Source organism: Brachyistius frenatus, unplaced genomic scaffold (genome assembly GCF_029030835.1).
Source record: "Brachyistius frenatus isolate BFR_SWC_R1_liver_20210118 unplaced genomic scaffold, ASM2903083v1 Contig_10, whole genome shotgun sequence".
NCBI lineage: Eukaryota > Metazoa > Chordata > Actinopteri > Embiotocidae > Brachyistius > Brachyistius frenatus.
The window spans coordinates 4,691,335-4,709,225 of record NW_027210609.1 but is presented as its reverse complement, the minus strand read 5'-3'; the positions used below and the strand labels follow the sequence as shown (position 1 = coordinate 4,709,225).

At 39.9% G+C, this 17,891-nt stretch overlaps 1 protein-coding gene across 1 annotated transcript; it reads right to left on the bottom strand.

Moving 5' to 3' along the window:
• Positions 1-1,831: 1,831 nt before the first annotated feature.
• LOC138616579 (protein Wnt-2b-A-like) lies at positions 1,832-12,891 on the bottom strand. Its single transcript, XM_069690994.1, has 5 exons — positions 12,252-12,891; positions 8,379-8,599; positions 7,247-7,524; positions 5,675-5,939; positions 1,832-2,501 (listed from the first exon to the last, which is right to left on the bottom strand). The coding sequence occupies exons 1-5, from the start codon at positions 12,413-12,415 to the stop codon at positions 2,272-2,274; spliced, it is 1,158 nt and encodes a 385-aa protein (XP_069547095.1). The 5' UTR covers positions 12,416-12,891; the 3' UTR covers positions 1,832-2,271.
• Between the last annotated feature and the right edge of the window lie 5,000 nt (positions 12,892-17,891).

The following is a 17,891-nucleotide window of genomic DNA, read 5'->3' as shown; positions in this document are numbered from 1 at the left end:
CAATTCAAATCCAAAGTGAAGATTAATGCAGCCTCAGAGGTTTCTAATGTAGACTTGGGTACAAAATGTTAATTTTATAATGGACAGAAACCAGCAGAGTTGTACTTTTTTTTTTTTACAGCGTGGGCCCAGGTCGGCCTCCGCTGTGTGAACAGCTTTCACCTTTCTAATCTTTAAGGAAACACAGCCAACATCCTCTTCATTTACATTCAAAACAGGCTCTTTTGCTTGCAATTAACTTTTGACTTGGTCTGTCATTTGGCCTTGTTCAAAGCACTTTACTTTGGCTTTTCCCCTCATTACGTGCACTTGAAACAATTCGTTGACTCTTAGCATTCACAGCTTGTTGTCAGATTCATTTAAATCCATAAACTCCCCCAAGGGCTGTGTCTCCAATGGCCTAACATGATGTCCGCCTGCATTACCAGATGTTAAGAAAGTCAAATTCAAGGTCTGCAGCTACTTCACTGCTCTTTTTTGCAACGTCTTGGCGCGGCTTCACAAAACACTTCACCGCTCGCATACCAACCCGAGCTAGTAAATATGTGCACAGAGGACTGAAAGCACAGTTGCATAAGATTACATTATAAGGGTCCTGTCACAATGCGATGACAGAAAGAACATGTTTGTTGTGCCCTTTGTCATAAGAACAATGAGGAAAAACTCGTGAAGTTTGAAAATGGTGACAGGACCTAAGACTGAGAAATTTTGTATTTTAATACGTTGTATTTCCTCCTAAATCGTACGTAATGACTGCATCAAATTTTGCAACATTATGACAAAAATTTACAACCGTGGAAAGTCATAATGTTAAAAATGATTTTATCTTATGACATTTGTTGGGTAAAAAGTAGAATTGAGGCATTCACGTAACAGTTGTCTACATTGATTTTGCAGTTTTGTGTATTTCATGGGCTTTTGCAGTTCAGCTAGGTTATGATTTTTGAATAGTCATTCAATTATTTAAAAAAATTGTTTTTTTCAACGATTGTTTTGACTTGGAAGATATTTTTTTCCCTTGCTTTCCTTGGCGCCTGGTAGTAAAGCTTTTTAACCACCTGAAGGTGGCGCTAATCCAGCTAAAAGCGGTTTGCCAACTGCAATTAAGCAACAGAAGAAGGAGCTGTCACTACAAGGGAGTCTTCAAACAATAGTCGAAATGTTCCCTTGCGAATATCAAATAATTTTTTTGTTAAGATGCCAAATCCCTATTATGCAGTGTATTGTTGGATCACTGCATTGTGTTTTGGCAAAAGTTGAACCACGTTGAACTTTTTTATATTATTTTGCAACAAAGGCCTACTTGAAATGACTCTGCGACTTTGTTGTTTCTTTTAGGGATGTTGTCTGTGTGAACATGGCCTACAGCAGTTGCTCGAAGGTGTTGGTAAAATTGGAAGCAAAGACAAAGAGCCTGAGGTAGAAATGAGAAAGTTTTCCACGACTTAACACAACCAGAATGTGTTAGACTTGTTACAGACAATCAAATATGCAACATACTGTACAATACTCTTTCAAACAGCAGTCTAATAAGTCCATAATAATCTTACTTTTTTTTTTTTTTTTAAATCTTAATGCATCTTTTTTTCTTTCAACAATCTACCAAAATCCAACTTTGCAGCAGGTATACTGCACTTGAACTGAAAGTCCTTGCAGGCTCTTTTGTTTGTGGTTCCTTCGGCTTCACAGTGTGATTATCTGGCCTTAATTAAGAAATACATTTTTCACAAACGCCGTCTGACTTTTTGTTAGTTTAATAGTTGCAGTAATTAGCAGCAATAGTCTTTGTATTTTAAGTGAGTTGTTGTAGTACCATACAATGACTTGATACAATGTCTGTATTTTTACAAAGATCTCTCTCACTTTAGTCTAAATATTATTATTATTAGGATCATCTCTCTCATCTCTTAATGCTCACAGTCTTTACATACCATAAAACAAGCAGGCATCATCTCGTATATCTGCCTCAACCAAGGGTGCATTTAGAGCAGAATATAATTTTCAGCCATTTAGTATCAAAGATTCAAAGTTTGTTTCATAAACGCTCAACACATTGTTCTTAAAAAGCCTTTGTAAAGCAGCACATGATCAGTAAACTGGGCCTAGTTTCCAGTTTATGAACATCAAATGAAAGTTTGTGAAGTCTTTGCTTCAGAAAATATCAAAGCATTGAAAGCCAGAGGTATTACAGTATGATATCCCGACTAAAAGGTAGTTATTAGAGCAGAGGTTAATGAGTCACTGGTGCCTGTGATTGGTCGGGTTTCCTCGCTAGGTTACGTCCAGCCAATCAGGCCGCTTGTGGGGCTTGCAGGTGTGAACGTCCACCACGTCCTCACAGTCTTTGCACTCCACAGCGCAGCACCACTTGAACTTGCACTCGCACTTGGTGACACGCTTGACGCGCATGGTGTCGTAGCCCCGCCCACAGCACATGACCTCACAGCCATCTGTGCCTCTTGAGGACTTGTTGCACACTCTGCCCGATGTGCCCAAGGAGCCTGTGAAGAGAAGAAAAAGTTGCAGTTCTTGGTGCAAGACGTTTCATCTTTCTCCTTTTTCCAAAAGGTAGAGCAGAAACTTTGTGTAGAACTTGACGTGCAGGGAATTATTGACCTTACAGTTGGACCTTACGAGACGATTCATTGGAATCATTGAAATGTCTATCCATGTGTCAGCCAAAATAGATGACAAAACTGAGACAAATGCATGTTTATCAGAAGGAAACCGAATGTCTGCTTTGTTATTAATGGAGAGGATTTTTTTTTTTTTTTTTTTTTTTTGAATAAACACATTTGTGAAAATTTGTGCTGAAGAAATATGAGAAGATAAATATGGATTTTTTTTTTTTTTTAGCTACACTAGCAGCGTAACTCTAGTCGGGACAATTCCCTCTGTCGATTGATTGGTTGCATTCATGGTACCCAGAGGATTTAACTGAATGACTTGGATCTTTCTTTTGCGCCACCATGTGGCTAATATTTGTGATTCAGAGTGAAATGTCTCGTCACTTGAAGCCATGCGATTTGATGCAAATGTTCACGTTCTTTGTGAACTTTACAGATCCATTGACTTTTCATTTGGTGCAATTGCCAGGTAAAAAATGTCCAATAGTTCCAACTGTTCCAACAATATGGTAGCAAAATTCAGGTTAAGTATTGGCACTTAGTTTGTAGCATGATTCCAAAGACTGAAAGCAGTCAAGAACTACAGAGCAGTGACACTCCATCAAATTCAAGTATACAGTATGTCCAGGAAATATATACCTCTTAACCTGCTAAATGCTCTGCTGTATTTAACTTGTTAACTTTATCTGCTGTTTTGTATTGGCCTGACAGCATGCAGTAGGCTTTATCTGACATTTCTTTTTGGCGAAGACAGCTGCCACATGCTGCCAGAAATGAGGTTGATGAGAGCCTCGTCTGCAGGGCCAGAAAACCAAAACAAAGAGACAGATCTGTGTACAGCAGGGCTGGGTGATAACGCACTGTGAGCTTGTCACTCTGAGTCACCACCTTCACATTATACAAGACAAATAATTATCTGATTAATCGTAAACATAAAATACTAAAAAGCGCAGCTTTTCAGCAATTGCTATGCATTCTTTTTGTGAAGTGGGAATGATATGTATCTTTTCTGTTGCTCATACAGTAACTGTGCTCTGTGTTTTTCTCATATTGGTTCCCTTGGTCACATATGAGCTCGACTTAATTACATTTTGGAAAACCTCCAGTGATGACATAAATGTCCAGAACAGCCAATGCTGGCAGTTGACCATCTCTGAGCAGCAATGGAGATGTTGACGCTGAAAACTGAAACTGTTTATCCAAAGCAAAATCACTTTTCCCACACTCTTCAGCAGGGTTTATGCTTCCAGACACGCTCAGACCCAAACACAATTGTGTCCATGTACTCAGGTGTAAAATCTAAGCCTCGATCAGATGCCAGGTCTAATAACAGAGCATCCCTGAAGTAAAGAGAAAAGGATAAGAGGAGATATTCCCCTCAGGCTGTTGCGAGTGGAGCTTAATACTGACCAAAGGAAGGATTTGAAAAATAAGCCTGCATGTATCCTTAGGTTGCGAATTCCTATACAATAGAGATTAAAGACAAGGAGGGTCATGGGCTCTGTTTTAAGATCACCTTTTAACAAGGAAAGACAGCCAGTGAACACACCTTCATTACCCCTCAGTTGTCAAAGTGCAACCAAGCTAACTACAGGGAGGAGTGGACGAATCTGATAAGTTAATACCATCATCAAACCTGAAAATACTATCCTGCCTAACCTATTAACAGTGAGTTAGAAAGCTCCTTCATGCTCTGCTGAAGAGAGAGACAGAGCCTAACACGGCAAAGCAAACATTAGGAATTTAAGGAGATGTTAAAGGTCAAATCATTGAACTTTAAGCTGTGAAGGAATGCAAGCCTGCAGTGGACGAGTCTCCGATCCTCATAGATTTTGAAAAACTAACATGGGGTCAACCATCTGTTTGTCTCATGTCTTTTAAATTAAATTTTGAAATTTTGTGCAGTTAATTTTGAGAAATTATTAAATTATTTCAACACAAGCTCAAAAGTGAATCAATTAATATAGATTGTTGATATTTTGCTGATAAGAGTCCTGAAGAAGATACATACAAACAATAATTATGACATATTTACTATACAAAAAGTTTTTCATTAGAGATTTTGATTGTGAGATCTGTGGCGGTTATGACGAGTTAGTCGCTGAATTTGTCCTTTTAAATGTTTTGGTGTAATAAATTCTACAGATTAAATGTCGATTACTTAAAATGCATGGAGGTGGTGGTGGCTTTTTGCAGATTAGTATTTGCATATATGTTGACAGATAAGCAACAATAAATTGCAGAACACCACCAAAAAAAGTCATTCAGAGATGATAAAGTTAAGTATTGCATCATTTTTATCAAAGAGCTTTGACAGGGCTGTCATTTTTGCAAAATTTGTGTTGAATATTAACTGTCATACAAATACGTGTGATTAATAGTTTCATTGTCTTTTTCTACTAATTTTATGCCACTAGACCCTAATCATTGTTTAATAATACATGTATACCTTATGAAGAAGAATCTGTTTTTTGGCTGTGGTATTTGGCTTTGCAACTAAATTCATGATGTTAATGTCAATAGATGCTCATTGAAATGCACTTGGTTTGAATATTATAAAGTTAAGCCCCTCGAGATAAACAGTTGGTGGTACTAATTCTCCTATCGTGTTCCAGTAAAACGTGGCAAAAGAAAAAGGCACATTGAGATGACATCATTAGAAGATTGCCAGTAAAACCTCCAAACAGTGGAAAGGATGTGGTAATATTGGTTGGAAATGTAACAAATCTGTTAGTTTCATCCAGCTGTGTTTTACAAATACAGGAAAAAAAATGTTGTATGATTCATCTTAGAGCAACTGTTTCATCAAAACTGTTTGTGAATGTAATAGGTTTATTTAACCAAATCAAAACGGGCATATAATCTAACATAGAGTGTTTAAAAAATTGCCGTTTTTTTTTATTTTTTTTTTTAGGTGCAGCTCAAGTGTTAACACAAACTTCCCCCCTCTGGGAGGTCCTGATTGTCCCCTTTTTTTTTTTCTTTTTTTTTTTTTACTGCGTACATATATATACTGGCCAAACTTCATTCTTCACTCATTCCCTCACCTGCTGCACGGTCCATGAGACAGTAATCTGGGGAGTTCTCCACATACACTAACTCATTCTTGGTGCTTCCCTTGAAGTCCTTGTCAGCCACCATAAAGCCCGTCCCGTCCTGGTTCATGGTCACCTCGATGGCTGTGTTGTACTTCTTGCGAAGATAGTCTCCAGTTCGCCTGAAGTCAGACATGGCCAGCCAGCAGGTTCTCAGAGAACAGGAGCCACTGACCCCGTGACACTTGCACTCCAGCTTCATAAAGCGCTTCACTGCCTGGAGCAGAGGTCAAAGGTGACAGGGTGTTAAACCCACGATGTTGCCCATGGCATGATGTAGGTGTGATCAGCACTGTTAGCAGAGTTGATTAGCTGAATATTCTTCACTCTGACTAGATTTTACTTGATGATCCTCCAGAGACTTCCTAAAACAACCCGAGTTGAATTGAAAACAAAATTTGCTGATAAAAGTGTCTTTATAATGTATGCTTCTTTCGTTGCCTGTTGTCTTTTATATAAAACCAGAAGGATATTTTTCTCCTCTTCAATGAAAAGAAGTCAAGTCACTATCTGCCAATTGCACTTGAGAATATTCGTGCCATGTACATTTTTACTAAATTTGTATTGTTTATAGTGAAAGGTTTTGTGAAAGTCAGTTTCTTGAAAATTCAATTGAGGTCGGAGCTGTGATAGTTAGGTGGTTAATTGATTTGTCAATCAAAACCTAATCAGCAGCGATGTTGGAAAAAAATTCCCCTCGGGGATTAATAAAGTAACTACCTAACCTGACCTAACCTAACCTGTTTGATTAATTGTAAAGGTCCAAACAGTTGATTGTTTCAGCTTCTGAAATATTAATATGTGCTGTTTTTTTCTTACTTCAACATCACTGAAAATTGGAAAAACTTTGAATTTTTGACATTGATACAAAAAAAAAAAGTTTTAGATTTTAATAATCTCTGGTTAGGATTTCTTTTTATTGTTTTTAGATGTTTTGAATGTCAAATGATATCCACTTAATTAATTGTATAACAATCAGAAAAGTAATCTATTATAAAGATGATAATAAGTTGCAGCTTTAATTGAGATGATTACAAAAAATAAGCTTTTGGAAATGTCCACATTTTGCCTTATACAATGAATACCATGTATTTTCTTGCAAAACTCAAGGGTATCTTACTAGCTTTTACTGGACCTTCAAAATCTAAAACTATCTTAACAGGATGGCTGCATAGAAAAATATGATCTGCCACGATGTAATATATTGTCATATCATCCGATACTTTAAACATAATTCTTTGTGAAATTAAAATCACTAATGAAATTTAAATAAATACATTTTACGTTATTATTTCATAATTTGAGTCTTGATGTGCAAACTGTCATTTTCACCCAACTCTTTCGATGTTTTGTTTTTTTCAAACACAAGTAGACAGACAACACAGTAGGACTGTTGCTGTGTTTTGACTCCTACAAGGCAAATTATCATCGTTCTTAAAAAAAAAAAAAATAAAAAAAAAAACGTAACTGTAACACAGTGGCGCTAAAGCTCAAATATTTAATATGAAAACTTCTGCCACTCACCATCCGACCGCAGCGGTTGTTGTGCAGATTCATCAGCGCTCGTGCGTCTTTCACCATCCTCTCTCGGGCATCGACGAAGGCCTTGGCAAATTTTATGCCATAGTTGATGTTGTCGCTGCATCCACCCCAGTCAAAGTTGCCCTTGTCGTCGCTGGCCTGCCCGCGTTTGTGACTGTCGCAGTTGCAGATCTTAAGGTCCCCCTGACTGCAGGCCCTGGTGATGGCGTAGACCACTCCCGCTGATGAGATGGCGTACACAAATGCTGCCTCTCGGCTGCCTGGGTGAAGGAGAGGCAGATGTGTTGCAGTTACAGATCAAAAAAAATAATATAATACTGTTGGTAAAGAAAGGGTTGTTACTGCCACTTTTATTTGATACATAACGGCACTATAAATGTTGTTTTAGCGCCATAATTCGATTGGCTTTGTAACGATGTTTGTCACGATTTGAGCTGTTCTTCTAGTACCCAAGTTCACGGTGTTGCTGTTGGGTAAAGCAGCCTTTTCTCAGTATATCCTAAACCGCAGGAGCACTGAAATCAGTCCATTTATGGATGGTTCAGACTGAAGTGGGAGCATTTCGGCTATAGCATCACAATCCAGCCGACTCTCCTTTCACCTTTTTTAATTTGCACAGATGGCAGCTTTCTCAGTCACTGAGCTGTGTTTTCATTTTAGATGAGAGGAGATTTTGGGGGTTATTTGGTCTGGCTGTCCCACCCTCCTCCTGTTCTCATTCCTGCTTACGCAATGAAGCAGAACACAGGCGATATGTCAGGGAGTAAAGCTTTGTCTGGCTGCCAGAAACATCTACCCAAATATTTACATCTCCTATTACTGTTTATACATCACCATTGTGGATCTCTCGATCTGCTACTTGTTTTCGGGGAACATCCACTTTCCCAATCTTCCCTCATTCCCGAGAAGCTAGAAAACTCTTTCTCTTTCTGTTTGTATTCCAGGGTGAAGTTGATTTTAATAAGACACCTATTAATTCTCTGCTTATCTGGTAACAGAGGAGAGACATTTACGAGGATGATTAACTCGAGTGTCGCCGACATAAACAACCACTGTCACACGTGCACAAAGAACCACACGGATAGAATTTCCAGCCATACATGTGCAGACTCACTTCGCAGCATCACCCTGCCAAACACAGTGTGGTCCCGGTCCAGCGTGCTGCAGTTCCAGCGGTGGTGTCTGAACTGATGCTGGCACTCTCTGATCCACTCTTTGGCTCCCTCACTGATGGACTGCATCAGGTCCGGGTGCCGCTGGCAGAGCTGACGCTGCTTGTTCACAAGACCAGGAATGTTGTCGCAGATCACCCGAGCACCCAACGCTCCAATGTACCTGCAGACACAGATTCAGCCAACACAGTGTTGATGATAACTAAAGGGGCACTTCACTCATTCAACATTTATAAAGTTCAGTTAATCATCTACCGCTTAGTCTTTCAAAAGAGTTGTGTCTATTGTGGCTCTGAAGGAGCTTTTTTTTTTAAATAGGACAAAATCATTCTTAGTGATGTCATTTAAGGTTATCCTGCCACCGGCTTACGATGAGCATTCCATTCTTTTTAAGCGAAACGGACCAAATTCATTCACTTCAGATTATTCCACCTCTTTCAATCAGACTAAACATTGACACAACATTTTAAGGCACTGCAGTGTCTAGCTGGTTTGAGAAAAGTGGAGACCAACTGCTCATCCAAGATGTAGCCTAGTATTTATTTATGTTCTTGATTTATAACTTGCACGGTGGAAATAATACAAGCAGCAGAGAAAGAAGCACGCTACTTGGCTACCTAGTTAGTGCCTCGTGTTCCACACTCCCCGAGGTTTGTTACATGTAGGCCTGTGTACAACTTCATGTTTCCCGCTGCTTTTAGCATCACCAAGAGTAAAATCTGCTCTGACTGCAGCTTCAAAGGTTCATTTTCAACAGAAAGTCTGTGTTGCAAAGATAGAATTTGACAGATGGCAATTTGCCAGACTAACAAAGTCTACGGAGTTGTATGATTGGTACTGCAGCGTAGGATACCAAATCTTTTGGAGCTTGCTGCATCCTGTGGACTAATGGTCAAGATAAATTGATCTCTGCTGCTTGACCTTTTACCATCTTTTTTTTTTTTTTTTTTTTTTTTTAATGTATTTGCGTCTCACGTGTCTCTTTTTTCAATTTAAGAAAGTACCATATGTATATCATGTTTGTTTTAATCCCTACAAATTTGAAGTAAAAATGTAAATTTATCACTTTGTTAAGGGTTATGTGCCAGACTATGTATGTGTCACGATCCCCTACAAAATGGAAATTTCCTGTTTTTGCAGTTAGTTTCTCGTTTGGATTAAATAACACCATCGATGACGCCAATAGGCGGCAACCCATCTATTGGTTTGTGAACTGCCATTTTATAATCTGGAGTCTGGCATTTTGGCCGCCACCATCTTGCTTTGTTGGAACCAGAATTGAGCATATGAACGAGCTGGGGAGGGGAGGGAGCTGCATCCAATGAACCCGAGGACACTATGCCCGCCCCAGGCATGTCAATCAAACCAGGAATGCATTTAGTTAATTACATTGTGATTACTTTTGGATAAAAAAAAAAATCTATTTATATTAGTAGCCTATTTCATGAAAGAGAGCCAATGGAGCCAGATGGTTGTTTTTTTTAAGACGGCCCCTTGCGCTTCATGGTACTTCCACATTGGCTTCACTTTTTAGACCCCAATTTGATGTCCATGTTCATATACAGTCTATAGTTAGGACCTCAAATAAATTGCTAACATTAAACATTATTAGTGAGTTGTAGTAACACTGATAGGTGGATTTTGTTATTTACATTTGGACTTCAGCTCTTTCACTATTTTCCCTGTGGTCAGTGTTTGTGCGGGGTTAGCTCGCTTCATATTTAGCGTACACACAAGATCTTGGCAAACATGAACATTTCTAAAAATCAACATATGATAAGATGAAAAGCTTTTCCCAAAATCTAAAATATCTAGTTTAGTCGAGATTATTGATTAGATTTGAGATAGAGTGACTAGTTTTCTTCACCTCATACCCGTTGTCTTCTTAAGACTCAGATGTTCAGGATGTAGAAGAGATTATTAAATTCCTCACATTCAGTGAAAAGTATTTGCTTCCTGCTTCTTTTTTTTTTCCGACATAATCCCTAACTTTGTAGCAACTCTTAAGAAGGTGGATCACATGCTGGTGGCATTGTCACACTGGGGGGGGGGGGCTCTTATCAACAGGACAGTCATCTACAGTACAAGTGGGGCGCTAAGGGCTTTCCCTCACTCCCTCAACAGATCAACCATATGATGGTACAGCACCCCCCCCCCAACCCCCCAACCCCTTCTTCTCCCTCCCTCTCTAAGCCTGCACGCTCTACTCTCCATCCGGATATCATTATAGTCCTTAATCGCTGCCACATTTGTGTCGCCTGGCCACTGAGACAGAAACAGACATAGCAGGCAGTTTCCACTCCTGTTATGGCCTTCCCAGTCCCGTTCTAACTGTGACTATCTGCCCGAGCAGTAAAGCAGAACAGAAGCACTACTTGTGTTTATTGTGTGTTGTACATACCGGCTGTGCCAAAAGACCCCTGACTGTCTCCACACACACACACACACACACACACACACACACACACACACACACACACACACACACACACACACACACACACACACACACACACACACACACACACACACACACACACACACACACAGAGAGAGAGAGAAACAGAAACGGGTCCTGTGCAGAAAGACACATGGCACTCATCTATGGTGGTTAAAAATAGGCCCAAACTACACAAACCAGTTTAAAATAAATATGAATAATTTGGACACAAAGCTTCCAAGCCTCTCCTCTTTATCACATTCTCTATTTCTCTTGAATTTCTCAACAATTTCGTGAGTTTGTTCATAATATATTTGCACAAGACAACAAAGGGATTGCACAGTAGCAAATAGGATGACATGCTTTTGGTTCTCTTGGGAAATGACTATAATTTTATTCACAAAGGGTGAAACAAACAAAGGCTAACTGTTATGAGGTGCAGGGCAACAATTAAGAAGAGAACACAGAAGGGCTTCACTTTGCTTAGTTAAATATAAAGTAGACATCAAATAGATTTTCTTTTAAGTGTAACATGAGAACAACTATTTCAGGTGAGAGGGATCTGTAGTGTGTGTGTGTGTGTGTGTGTGTGTGTGTGTGTGTGTGTGTGTGTGTGTGTGTGTGTGTGTGTGTGTGTGTGTGTGCTCGCGGAGGGTGTGTGTGTGTGTGTGTGTGAGGGGGGGGTGCTTACTTTCCAGCTGGGTATTTTTCCCCTCCTCTGGGCCTTTAAAACCCTCAAGAGAAATCATCAAGGGGCATTTATTCAGGCACCAACTCCCGCACCTGCCACTTACTCTGGGTAAGATAGATGGATAGGGGAGATTCCCCCCCCCCCCCCACACCATTCATCTTCATAAACTTGTGACACACTTTGCTGTGCTGAAAATTTCACTTTGCATTGATGTTTGAGAAAAACATAACATCAGTAGAAAATTCCCATACATAGGCACAGAGGAATGAGAGCGGTCTCATCTTTCGAGAGTTGATAGCAAAGTTGATATTTTACGGGTGTCGGGACATTTTTTTTTTTTTTTTTAGATAAGCAGACAGATTTTACAGGCCTATATATTTTTCATTTCCATCTTTAAAAACATTTAGACTAGAGCAATACCATTTTATGTACCATCAAAGTGTAACACAACAGCTGAACATAGGTAAGTGTAAGACAATGTACTTCTTATTTAAAAAAAAAAAGTGTATATTTTCACATAAAAGTTTTTTTTTAAATTATTGATAGATTTGGATTTGCGTTTGCCACGTGTGCATTACTTTTGCAGCAATTGCAACTACTTGACATATTAGTTTTATAGGTACTAAATCATTCTCTGTGATCAATTAACTGAAACATAAAATACTCTTGAAAGGTCACACTCACCACCACGATGAATCCACTCTCGGTGTGAAAATGAGCAGAAGCAAAATAAAACTGAAGTACATTTTAGAGATGGGTTTGGAGTGATGCTGGTGTTTTGCCCCATTTCTGATCCCCTTAGCCCTCCTGCTGTCTGATAAGCCCCGAGATTTCATCAGGCAAAACATGTTTCTTTCTCTTCATGTGTTGGCAAAGGCTGCACAATCAGGTGTGAAAGTCCTTGACGACTGTTCGCCGTCCATCATCGGGTAACGCAAAGAACTTCACATGGAGGAAAAGTGCTTTTTAAACTCCATCAGTTATCTGCCGTCATGATGCAATGCAGATTTTCCGCCGGTACATCCATAATCTTCATTGGCTTTGCTGCTTGTATTTAATGTGAGCTGAACGAGTCGACCGTCTCGGATGTCTCAGACAATATATTCACCTTTTTCCTCCTCAGCTGTTGCGCTCCGTATTTAAAATAATTAAAGCTGCGGGAAGAAGCAAAGTAAAAAATCCGACGCTGTCGCAAAAATGATCGAAGTCGCTAAAAAAATCGGACGGGAACCCAGTGGAAGAAGTATCTCCGAGGATGAGACGGACACTGTGCTCACCTTTCCTCCTACAGCCGGGAGTGAAGGTGCGCACAGAAACGCACAGCGCTGCGCTCCAGTGCTTCAGCTGTCTGTGACACCCCCCCCTCCCCTCCCTCAGTCAGACAAAAAAAAAAAAAAAATACAGATAGAGGTATGCAGATCTACAAACGCCTGGGAAGGAGATTGTGATTGAAAGCAGTCCCTGTCTGCAAAGGTTGCTGGTTACAATTCAACATGTCACCCTTTTTGATCAGTCATTTATAAAATGACCGCAATATTTCAACAATCATTCAATATTCCCCTTGGTGCGAGACTGTGTATGCCCTAAAGCGATCAAAACGTGCTTTATATCCGACAGCATTGCGGTTTGACAGCAGTTCATTGTCAGCTGCTCAAACTTTGATGTTTCACAGAGTTTAGTTAATTATATGCGTAAATAGACTAGCTGTCTGTTAAGGACTTTTAAGCCATGCGCCAAGTGTTTTGGCAGAATTATGTTCAAAAGATCAGTCATCAACCAGTTACGCAAATGAACCAAAATGCCTCCTGTCGCCACTTTGTTAAATAATTTATGGACTACACAAAAACCTAATGGTGATTGACATAGGCACTTTGTACGATGTAAGTTTTTATGAGGCTTTGTCTGTTGCCTGTTTGAGAGGATAAGGTTTTGCTTGGCGAAACTTCAGCTATGAGGAGCCATGCCTGATTTTACACTATCAAACAGGGACTTGATGTCTCCTTAGAGATCCCTTGTAGGGGACGTTGCATTGTTTCACATATTAGGTGGCATGAGCCTTGGCTCAAGAAACATATTTTAAGGCAGTTTTACAATCAAAGAGATGCAGTGGTGTCACTCCTAAATTAAACGTGTTTCTGGAAAAGCTGCACAAAGGCGTCATCAGGTTGTTGTAAGGCCATAAGTCTGTATTAATGCCAACTATAACTGCCACCTATTACAAGACAATAGGTGGCAGTTTGATAAAGGAAATGACCTTAATCCACAGAAGGACTGTGGAAACCCAGCAAGTACCTTGAAATCATGAGTGCACCTGTAATAGAACAGGTGTTGTTAAAGGAAAAGTGTGGTCTTTCTGTTGACTGCACTGTGTATGTTGATAATTGATAAATAAAAACTGTTTATATTAATGGTATCATTCTTTAAATATCAGGCAACATCCAGGTGCCACCTGGACTTTTCTCTAACATAAAGACCTTGAAAGAAGACCATGTACACCAAAAGAGGAAGAATTCTCACAGAGGGATGAGAGACTAAATGTGAGGAATCCTGGAAAGGGAAAATCCAGATTGAAGATGCTAGGACTAAAGTTCAAAGTGACCCGACTAGAACACAATAAAATGTTTTGCACAAAATAAATATTTCACCCACAGTGATTAAAATTTCATCCACCTTAAGTGCAGTCCTTTTAAGGGCGGAGATATAGATGGAACAAAAAACTTTTGGTCTGGTCAGTAATTTGTGTCGGAACCATAGGCGTAAAGCTGACGAAGCACAGCAGAACGACATTCTGACCATTTTTTTCTCCCAAGTGAGGAAATAAAATGTTCAGTTCTTTCGATCCAATGGAAATCCTCTTTTTTTGTGCGTCAGGATCTAATCATATCTAAAACATATGTCGTGGCATGTCAAAGAGTCGATAAAAGCAAATGTAATGGTCAAAGTGGCATTGACGGTGTATTGATTGAGTCACTTAACTCAAAGCCTTGTTTTGATCTGCTACCGTTTGCCCTGTTAAAGTCACTGTATTATGTGTTAATACAAACAAATACTAGTTTAATTTTCTAGCGTTTTATTTGACAGAAACCTTTCATTTCTAACATGCCTTTTATTTTGAAACATGTGCAGCAACATGTTTGCAACTGAAATGAGATACTTTAGATGAGGAATCCAAATCAACCGTTGAAAAAAAACCTTGACCTTATCAGATAAAAGTGATTTAAAATATCCAGGCTACATTACTATTGTATGTAAACTTGCCTACACAGGGATTACACAACTTTAATAATGAGCCACAGCTTAATAGTGCATACGCCTATAAGTGCGTTTGTGCACGCGCATCACAAGTGCGCTTCTGTGCTTCAACAAATAGCACTAGTCACCTGTCTCCGGTTTGAAGAGACAACTTCACATACAGTGAATGCAGCATGGTTGTTGACCTTTGACATGGCGTATATCTGTCGTGTGTTGTAATGTCTGGTTTCTCTGAATGTGGTATGGTGCCCAATATAGTTCTGTTAGAAAATGATTGATAACTTAATGAAGTCGTGCCGTGTGATTCAGTGTGGGAGAGTAAAATATATCCCTCTCGGTTCTAAGCACTTGGACCTCTCCTGTAATGCCACTGGAGTGCATGTTTGTGGTTCAGCTCATATCAACAGTCCCGATCCTGAGACGGGTTTGTCTCCTCGAGCCAATGTGGAAACATCTGACCCACCTCAAGGACATTTCTTTGTCTTGTCCCTGCAACAACTTCAGTGAGTCCCCTGGCGCTCTGTGTGTGTGTGTGTGTGTGTGTGTGTGTGTGTGTGTGTGTGTGTGTGTGTGTGTGTGTGTGTGTGTGTGTGTGTGTGTGTGTGTGTGTGTGTGTGTGTGTGTGTGTGTGCGTGCGCGTGTGTAAAACAGGTAGATAAAGACACAGAGAAGACTCTCTGTAGACTGTGTGTGTGTGAGGTCATTTTAATCAGTGCAAATCCAGGGGTGTTAGTTAGGGATCTAAGTAAAGGTCAATAACAATGCAGGCTGCCTAAAAATACTCGCAGTGCCAACAGCAAATGTAATGGCGTGTTTTAAATTTGAGTGTAAACTGTTTCTCATCTGGGAATTCTGCAGGATCTACACAATTATTCAATAGTTAATCAGGAAATTGTAATATTTTTTTCTGAAACAAATGTTCAATACTGCAGGCCTCAACTCTGGCTCCTCTGTCACTGGACATTTTCCTCTTGATCATAGTCAGACGCTCGTAGCCCAGCTGTTTGTCCTTCAGTTATGTCATTTCTGGATTTGGAGCAACACACAGATCCCCATTACACGTGACCCCGTCTTTCTTTACCCCAGGACAAGCAATGGATTTTACAGCGACAACTCTATAACAAATTGCTTTACAGGGAGCAGGTGATGGCGGCGATAACACTCATCATCCAGCCCTCCCGCTCCCCTCCGTTTCGCTTTGAGCCAGCTCCAGCTGTGGTCTTTAAGGGGCTCAGTGTGGGGGCTCTGAGCTCCTATTCTAGGCCCATTTCATGGCCCGGGCTAATTTTGGATGGAGAAAAGGGGACAACAAGAGCAAGAGAATAAGAAAGCGATTGACCCACTATAAGCACAAATGAGTGCTTAGATGGCAATTGTTGTCATTCCAGTGAGGTGGCAGCAGTCATCGCTGATACAGACGGTGCAATTGACGTCTAGACAGGCCTGTTGTGCGTTCCTGAAACAGGTCTGCAATGAGAAGGCTGTACATTTCTTGACGGGTTATGTGCTCGCTCCTTGACCTCGGTTTTGTCATCTAATTTGCATAACATGAGACTGCAACCATGTGCCTTGTCTGCCATTGCAGCAGGTCTACCCAGTAGGGACATGTGGCTTGCAGCAATCCTTTTCAAGTTCAAGTTCATTTGTGGAGCTTTATTTCAAGCATGTTGCACAAAATCTTACACATCAGCTCTTTGTGTTGAGAAAAAAACAAATTCTGAGGCTGGGCTCTTGAAAAGAAATATAATCTACTGCTCAACTGCGTGCTATAAAGTATGTTTTTTTCTTTTTATTATTTTAGAATAAAAAGAAAAAACATATTTTAACACCTCTTGTCATGTGGGATCCCATCATAAACAGAGCCAAGACTCATTTTGGGTCACGATCCAAAGCAGGAATAAAAGTTTTTTTTTTTAAAAATTTTTTAAAAGGTTTTATGTTTTATCCAAGTCATATAACCCAAACACTGAAGTCAGTGTTTGACTATTAAGCCAGTGCTTGAATATTAACATGTACAAAGACATTTCATTTCACCGCAGATGTGTAAAGACATCCATCTGTTGAAAGTGCGAGTTGGTTACGCAGCACAAAAATTGGAACGCTATTTTTCCTTATTGCACTTTTACAAGCAGTAAAACTGCACAACCCTGATGTATATCATAGTCTTACAAAAGTATCACTCATAAAAAAAAAGATCAATTTAATATCAATATATAATTAATACCTAAATGCCAAGACAAAATATTTAATCACCTGAGGTTTTAAAATATAGATCTTCCTCAGTTTCTCCCGGCAGAACACGACAGTAGAGTACAGAGTGAGCAGCCGTGCTGGCAGTGACAGCAGCCAGGACGTGGCCCCTCACAGCTCATCAACCTGAGCCTGTGTTTATGGAGGCCCGAGAAAGATGGGGCTTTGCTGGAGGAGCAGGCTGTGCTGGATTTGGGATGCAGCTCTGCTGTCCTACACTGGAATGTTAATTAGGTGAGCTGAGCAAAAGAGAGGTGACCTGTCCTGTTAACCAGCCAACCCTTCCCCAACAACCAGAGGTGTGTGTGTGTGTGGGGGGGGGGGGGTTAGTGTGTCAGTGAGGCCTCAATGTCAGGCCACACTGACGGAGATGAAATATATACTGTGACATTAAAGAAAGGGATATTTATCATGTAAACATGTCTCTGTATTTTGTGTGCACTCGCAGCCTACTCTCTTTCATAAGTTGCATCACTTAAACAACCACCACAAAAAAACTGTTTATCGTTGGAGCAACATGGTGCACAAAATAACACCCGGTCAACTTAAACACGTCATAAGATTTCGTAATTTACCTTTGCAACAGAAAGAACAGCAAAAGGTGTGACTTCTCTTATCAGCATCCGAAATACAGTCATACAATTGATATGAAATCTACTTCCATAAAACGTGTCCGCCGTTGACTCTTCACTTCCCGAGGATGACAGAACAAAACTACCGATATAATACTTACTTAATATTTGATGTTTCTGTATGCAGTCTCTTAATAGCATCGCCACCAAAATTGATTTTACAAATTTTGCATAAGCCCTGCAATTAAGA

Excerpts from the sequence above, each read along its gene's own strand:
- LOC138616579 (XM_069690994.1), bottom strand. The coding sequence starts at position 12,415 with ATGTTTTGCCTGATGAAATCTCGGGGCTTATCAGACAGCAGGAGGGCT. Across the intron at positions 8,600-12,251 it reads AGAGTGGATTCATCGTGGTG|GTACATTGGAGCGTTGGGTG; the intron begins GTGAGTGTGACC and ends CTGTGTCTGCAG. Across the intron at positions 7,525-8,378 it reads TGGCAGGGTGATGCTGCGAA|GCAGCCGAGAGGCAGCATTT; the intron begins GTGAGTCTGCAC and ends TCCTTCACCCAG.